The sequence below is a fragment of the Puma concolor genome, chromosome E2, assembly GCF_028749965.1.
Source record: "Puma concolor isolate L17-30 chromosome E2, mPumCon1.1.hap2, whole genome shotgun sequence".
NCBI classification, from domain to species: domain Eukaryota; kingdom Metazoa; phylum Chordata; class Mammalia; order Carnivora; family Felidae; genus Puma; species Puma concolor.
Genome location: NC_141681.1, coordinates 55,214,562 through 55,221,978, shown reverse-complemented (window position 1 = coordinate 55,221,978; position 7,417 = coordinate 55,214,562). Strand labels below are relative to the sequence as shown.

General features: G+C 57.8%; 1 protein-coding gene across 2 annotated transcripts; it reads right to left on the bottom strand.

Annotated features, from left to right (window-relative positions):
- Positions 1-1,219: 1,219 nt before the first annotated feature.
- On the bottom strand, positions 1,220-7,202 carry SPIB (Spi-B transcription factor). Of its 2 annotated transcripts, XM_086690520.1 has the most exons (6): positions 7,080-7,202; positions 6,106-6,133; positions 4,416-4,488; positions 3,923-4,137; positions 3,386-3,536; positions 1,220-2,173 (listed from the first exon to the last, which is right to left on the bottom strand). In XM_086690520.1, the coding sequence occupies exons 1-6, from the start codon at positions 7,100-7,102 to the stop codon at positions 1,875-1,877; spliced, it is 789 nt and encodes a 262-aa protein (XP_086546646.1). In that variant the 5' UTR covers positions 7,103-7,202; the 3' UTR covers positions 1,220-1,874. The 2 variants fall into 2 exon arrangements, with proteins under 2 accessions (XP_086546646.1, XP_025770141.2); XM_025914356.2 differs by lacking the exon at positions 7,080-7,202 and having other exon boundaries at positions 6,106-6,285.
- Between the last annotated feature and the right edge of the window lie 215 nt (positions 7,203-7,417).

The following is a 7,417-nucleotide window of genomic DNA, read 5'->3' as shown; positions in this document are numbered from 1 at the left end:
TACCTTGATTTTTTTTATTTTATTTTATTTTATTCCACATTTTGGGGGTGGTAGATAATAGTCTTTGCAAAAGGTACCTCATTTGCAGGAGGAGGCCCTGGGGACATTCTGTCCCTAGCACTCCCCTCCCACCCTGCCCCCGTTCCAGGAGTGGGGGGTGCTGTCCTTTTGAGGGCAGGTCCCAGCCTGGGCCCTGCTACCAGCAGCTGTGTGCCCCATAGGGACCTCTTCCCTCTCTGGGTCCTTGAAGCTCCTTTGTCCTCCTCCTCCTGGATGTCAGTGAATGAATGGGTGGTGGGGTGGATTTCCAGAAGATGTATCAAAGGCTCAGCATGACTGCAAGGGACTTTTTCTATCTTCCTCCTTCTCTCCCCTTTCACACAAGGGACAAACTGAGGCCCAGAAGCAGCAAGTCTTTCACCCTAGATTTCCCCCAGCCGCGAAGCCTCCAGGACCTGGGACTCTGACGTCCTAGCCCACCACAGTCTGTGGCACCCCCGGAGGGTTCCAATCAGAGCTCCCACAGTGCACCCAAGCTTCACACCTCCTTGGGTTCACACCAGGGGTCAAAATGTAAATGGTTGGGGGCCAACAGGTGACTGAGAAAAGCCACTGGGGTATGACAGCCGGGGGCTGCAGGGACTGGGGCCAACTGGGGAACAGAAGCCCCATTAGGAGTGGCTGCCACCCTCCTCCAGCCTCTCTGCACCGCAAAGCAGCCCGCTGTTGCCTGTTGCCGCGTTGTGCAAAGTTTTAGTGAAGGATCAGGCAAAATCTCCCTCACAGTGAACTACAGAAACCACCACCAGAGATCTGATCTGCCCCAAAGGGAGCCGGAAGGGTGGGGGTGGGGTACCAACTTGTGACCTCTGGTTAGAGATGACGCGGGGAGGGCTACCAAGATCACCCAGAAATCAGTTGAGTGGCCAGAATGCTCCCTAGCCTGGTCCTCCAGAGGGCATCCCAGGAAGGGAAGGGTCCCTGTGAGAACTCAGGTCTGCTGGTGGGGTCCCCAAAGGGGCACAGCAGATGGAGAATCCCAGGGAGGCCCCCAGATGTGATTGCAGGATCCCAGATAGATAAGGGTATCCCAGAGGCGGCCTGAACAAGACAAGGTCCACTGAGGTCCCCTCTAAGCCTGACAAGGATGTTTTTAGACATGACCAAAGGATCCCAGAGGCACCCTCCATGTGATTAGAGAATTCCAGACACAAGGAAGTGACAGTACGGCGGTTCCAGAGAATTAGGAGATTGCAAGATGACAAAGGTCATCATTTAGGGGGGGCTGGTAGGACAAGAGAGTCACAGATGGGCATAGAGATCTGAGACTTGATGAAGGGTTTCCGCAAGGCCCCCAGACCTAAGTAGGAGATCTCAGATCTGACAAGAGGGACTCAGGCATGAGAAAGGGACCCCAGAGAGACCCTCGACAAGGCACCCCCCTCCCTGTGTGACCGTCCGTGGGCTCTCCCTTCCCAGATGAGATTAAGGGATCTCAGACACACAAGGGAGCTCAGAGGGGTCCCAGGCTTGGTTGGAGGATCTCAGACACCACAAGCGGATCCCAGAGAAGCTCTTGGGAATCTGGAAGCACTGTCCTGCCCCTCCCCTCCACACAGACACACTGTATGGTCCTCTGTGTGTTGCATAACCCAGACATGAGGATCCTGGGGATCCTAGACATGACAAGGAAATCCCAGAGGGGCCCCAGACACGATGGGGGAGGGGTGGTGTCCCAGAGGGGCCCTGGGCAGGGCTTAGGGATTATAGCAGCCCCCCTCCCCCCAGTGTGGGGAATCCACAGGTGCCGTGACCTAGGGTGTGGGGACGCCAACGTGACACAGGCGTGGAGCCCCTCACAGCCCCCACTGGGCTCAGGCCCGGCGGGCGGCCGGCAGCAGCGCACTGTCAAACTGGTAGGTGAGCTTGCGCTTGACCTTGCGGATCTCGCCGGTCTTGGCGTAGTTGCGTAGGGCGCGCGCCAGCTTCTGGTAGGTCATGCGCTTGCGGTTGCCCTTCTGCTGGCCCCAGCGGCGCGCCAGGAGCTCTTTGTGCTTGGAGGAGAATTGGAAGACCCCGGCGCCCGGCTCCACCCACCACACGCAGTGGCGCATGTCTCCGCGCGTCAGGAGCCCCAGCAGGAACTGGTACAGGCGGAGCTTCTTGCGGGCCCCTGTTGGGGGGGGAGGGGAGCCGGGGGGTCGGGGTGGGGGGGGGGCGTTAGGGGAGGTATCCCTTGGGCCCCGCCCCCACACCCACCCCAGTTCAAACCCCCGCCTCAACCCGAGCCCCAACAAGCCTCAGTCTCCAGGCCAGGAGAACTGGGGCGACGGAGGTGGCTGGCGTCTGCCTGCCTCCAGTGCGGCGTCCCCGCCCACCCCAGGCAACCTGCTCTCCTCCCTGAAGCTGTTACCCCTGAAGCTGTTGCTTTGCTCTGTCCCTCCTATAGATGAATCTGTGAAATGGGCTGACAGCGCTCCTCAAAGGGTTATATAAACAGGGAGCTGACTGGTGGCGAAGAGATCCGGAGTGGGTTTGAATTCACCTAGCCGTTTCTGGGCCCCTGAGGGACTGGGATCCTGGAAGAGACCAGGGGGTCTGACTCTGGGGCTCCTACAAGCAGCAAGGGCTCCACAAGCTGGAGACGGTGGGGGGTGGTTCATAGCAGGGCACTGGGTACAAGAACCCCAGGTCTGGTCTGCTATTTCCCAGCAGTGACCTTGAGGTGGTGACTTAACCTCTCTCTGAGCTGGAGCCTCCTCAGCTATAAATGAATCGTTCGTGTGTGTGTGTGTGTGTGTGTGTGTGTGTGTGTGTGTGTGTGTGTGTGTTTTACTTTTACAAACCTTTGTGAAGCACTTAGTGCTGTGAGCTCGTTTAATCACTGTAACACTAGGAGTTGGGGCCGCTGCTGCTGCTGCCCACTTTACAGAAGGGAAACTGAGACCCAGATAGGGAAAGTAACTAAGATCCTAATTTCCCAGGAGTTGAGCATAATGCACGTCAGGCGCCTGGGCGGAAGCAGGGGCCGAATAGCCGGGTGTTGATATGATTATTTCTGTTGCTATTGTGTCAATCATAAGGGTGAAGTCTTACTGATTGCTCACTCTGTGCCAAGAGCTGCTCTCACTCACCTGGGTTATCCCACTTAATCTCCCCGACCCCCAGGAAGAAACACTTCCTGCCATCCCCATTGTAGATAGGAAACCGAGGCAAAGAGAGGTAGTCATTTGCCCAGGGCCACACAGACAGCCAAGGGTGGACCCGGGAACGGCCCTCAACGCTGGGGGACGTAGTAAGCGCTTGGGAAGCCAAGCCATGCTTCCTTTAGCTCCCTCCCCCATCTGTGTCCGGAGCCCCCCCAACCCCACTTGCTCCTACATACCTGCCTCAGATCCCCTCCCCTCGGGGCCAGCCATGAGGGCCTCGTCCGACTCGCTGTCTGAAACCTCCAGGGTGGGACTGTCCAGCAGGAGATCCTCCTCCTCCGACAGCACAGGGCTGGGGTAGGGGGCATATGCCGGGGGGCCCACGGTCTGCAAAAGGTCAGGGTCACCTGCAGTCCAGGGACCCCCTTCCCTCCCTCCCTCTGCTGTCTTCCCTCAGCTTCCTCCTCGTGGGTCCCCACTGTGTCCCCCCCTCCCCCCACACCCTCTTGACGGCCTGCACTCCGGCCTCGGTTCAGATCTCCAAGGCATGGCCAAGGGATGCCCGGGCCGCCTCCACGAAAGTGTGCCCAACACTGAGAATGGCACTCTACGCCGCCCCTCGGTCAGAGCCCGTGCCTCTGTTGGCTGGTCTGTGCAGGGGAGTGATAATGGCACTTAACCTCAGAGGCTTGTTAGAGGTCTTCACACACTGCTTGGCACCTGCTAAACCTCAATCAAATGATGGCGATGTTAATTGTGTCCCTGCCCCTCACCTGGCTGGTGAATTCCTCCGTGGGGTACGCTGGGAAGCTGGGCCCTGGGGCCTCTAGGCTGGGGGCCGGGTCGAGGCTCCCCATGGGGCTGTAGGTCGAGGGTCCGTAACAGAGCTGGACTCCCTGGGGGTGGCCAAAGTTGGCCACAGCTGGGTTGAAGGCTTCATAGGAGGCGGCTGGGACAGCTGGACTGAGGTCCCAGCCCCACAGGGAGTCTGGGGGAGGGCACTGAGTCAGAAGCCAAGTCTGGCCTCAGCCCCTCCCACTCGAAGCCCCCTACACAGAGGGGCCATTGTGGGCCATGCAAATCTCGGACCCCAGAATTTGCATGAGCAAGAGGCTGGGTGAGAAAAGGAAGGGGAGGAGGCCTGGAGACCTGGGCTAACCTTGTCCTGCCGAACTAGGTGACATCCTCCCCTGGGACTCAGCTCCCCCATCTGTGAAATGGGCCCAAGGTCCAGGTCAGGGGATTGGCTAGGCCAGGGCCACTCACCAGAAGCCCCCTCTGAGTCAGGGTAGCTGGGGTGCTTGCAGCTGTCCAGGTCGTAGAAGACGCCATCTGGGTACTGATGGGGTCGGGGGGAAGAAGAGGGGTCATCCCAGCCTTCGGGGAGCCCCCAACCCCCATTCTGGGCCAGCGGGAAGATTCTGACAGGGACGGGGGAGAAGAAGGAAGAGGCTGGGAGAAGGAGAGAAAGAGACACACGGAAAGAAGAACACAAGAGACACAGAGACCAGGCACCAGAGACAGGGGCAGAGAGAGACATGCAGAGATGCCGGAAGAGGGAACAGAAGCGCACAGCAGGAACACACAGAATGACACAAACACAACACACGGAAAGATACAGGCAGAGACCCACAGAAACACAGAGACGTGGGGTCTCAGAGAGGCACACAACTGTCAGCACCCTCTAAAGACTGTGGGCTCCCAGGAACCCCAACACCTGGGGCAAGTGTGGAAGAATTCCCCCAGGCTTGCCTGTCCCAGGGCCGGAAGTGTTTTTTACAGAGGCAAAGAAAGTCTGACGCTTCTTTTATCCACCTCCGTATCACTCTGATCCATCCCAAGAATCATGTGTTGCTTTAGCAACGAGAGTAAAGACCAAAGCTGGACACACGCCATCCCAAGGTAGCAGCAGTCTCACGCCTAGGTATTCCCCCCAAGGGACTGAAAACGTATGTCCACCCAATAGCCTTGTTCAAGAACAATCAGAGCAGCTTTTCAAATAGCTCCCAGTGAGAAACAGCCCAAGTGCCACGGACAGGAGAATGGATGAACAGGTCTGTGTGTGTGTGTGTGTGTGTGTGTGTGTGTGGCGGGGGAGGGGGGGCCCCAGCAGAGTACTATACAGCAAGGAAAAAGACCCAGCATTGGGGCACCCGGCTGGCTAAGTCAATAGACCATTAGAGCATGGGACACTTGCTCTAGGGTCATGAGTTCAAGCCCCACGTTGGGGGTAGAGTTTACTTAAAATAACAACAACAAAAACAATGCCTGACACACACTGAAATGTTGATGAAGGAAGCCAGACCCCAAAAGGGACATCCTACGTGATGTATTTCATATACAACTTGAAAACAGACAAAACTAATCAACTAATCTGTGTTGAAAAATATCCAGGGGAGGGGGTTGTTGGTTGGGAATCTTCCAGAAGGACGGAAATGTTCTATATCTTGCTCTGGTTAGCTGTTACACAGGTGTGTGCATGATGTAAAACCTCATTGGGCTGTACCCAAGATTTGTCACTTTACCAGCTTGTGTTATACCTCGATTTTTTGTTAAAAAAAAAAAAAAAAAAAAGCAAAAACTGGGGTGCCTGGCTGGCTCAGTTGGTTAAGGGTCCAACTCTTGATTTTAGCTCAGGTGCTGATCTCACGGTTCGTGAGCCTGCTTGGGATTCTCCCCCCCTCCCCCTGCCTCAAAATAAATACATAACAGGGACAGAGAGACCACCATCCCTTGTCATGCCAAGGGCCTGAGAGCTGGAAAGAGACACCAGGAAAACTTCTGTGCAACATATATGGGGCGGGGAGGGGGCAGGTGAGGTGGAGATATGGAGATATGGAGGGAGAGTCAGAAAGACAGAGTGACAGGAAGGAATGGAAGGGGAAACTGAGGCAGGGAGGTCAAGGTGGGCCATCTGGGTCCCCCACCCTCCCTGATCCCCAGGGCCCCAACTCACCAGACAGCTGAAGTGTGGCCCGTCCTGCCTGGAGGGGAAGACACACAGGGGCATGTCAGGGGTGCCTTCGGCCACCTGAATCTCCCAAGTGGTTGGGAGCCCGTGCGGGGGGAGGGGGAGGCTGCAGCTGTGACCACCACAGCTCTTCTGCTGTGTGTCCTTGTGTGAGACCAGCCCCACCACACTCAAGCGGGGCAGGAAGTGGGGGGTGGGGGGGAGCAGGCAAATGTCCCCCCTCCCCTGGGATTTGCATAGACAGAGGCTGGTTGGGGGCAGGGAAAGTGAAGGAGAGAAAGTCCCTGGAGAGCCGCTGTGGGCGTCAGTGCCCAGGTGGGGGCAGGGAGGGGGCCTCCATCAGGGAGTCGGTGAAATGGGTCCACCTTGGACCAGAGGAGAGCCGGAGAGCCTCTGGGAAGAGATGGGAAGGAGATGGGAGAGGCGGGAAGGGAGGAAGGTGTGGAGAGAGACATTCATGGATGCAGGAAGTGGTTATGAGCCCCAGGGATAGACAGATGGGGTTGGGGAACAGACAGGGAGACAGTAGGAAAGAAGACAGACAGACAGAGGAAGACCTGGAAAGAGACCGAGACAAAGACACAGAGACAGAGACAGAGAGGGAGCGAGAGGCAGAGAATAGAGCCCCAGGGGAAAAAAAAAGACGGCAAGAGGCAGAGCGGGCAACAGTGAACAAGCCAGGGGTACAGCGAGGCCTGGTGGGGGCCGGGGGTGCGGACAGACCTGGGGAGCCACCTGGGAGAGGCCGTCGGTGGGAGGGGAGACAGGCGAGCATTCCGAGGAAAGATTTCCGAGGTCCGAGACAGACAGGGATAGGATGGAGGAAGGAAGCGGGGCGAGGAGAGAACAAGAGATCTAGGAGGGGCAAGAGGCAGTGTGGACCCCCTCCCTCCCACCCGCCCCCTGGGGCAGAGTCCCAAGTGCAGGGGACTCCTTCCTTTAGGGCCCCCCACACTTACTGTGCAGCCTCCAGGGCGAGCATGGTGGAGCCGGCTGGGTTTGCTGCCTGCTGCAGCCACCACCCCTATTTATACCTTGGCCCAGCCCCTTGGGGGGGGTAGGGGTGCCGGCCAGGCCTGCACAGAGCACAGCCCTCCTCGAAAATCCCCTCGGGGAGGGTCAGGGGAGGGGGCTGGATTGCACAACCCCTTGGTCACGTGGTAGAGAGGGCAGGCCCAGGGGCCATCTGGATTTGGGGATCCCCACAGTTGGGGTGGGAATGGGGGGCTGAGCCCAAGGGTGGATGGGAGAGGAGCTGATTTGGGGGGATCCTAAGTAGAGAAGCCAAGCGTTCCTG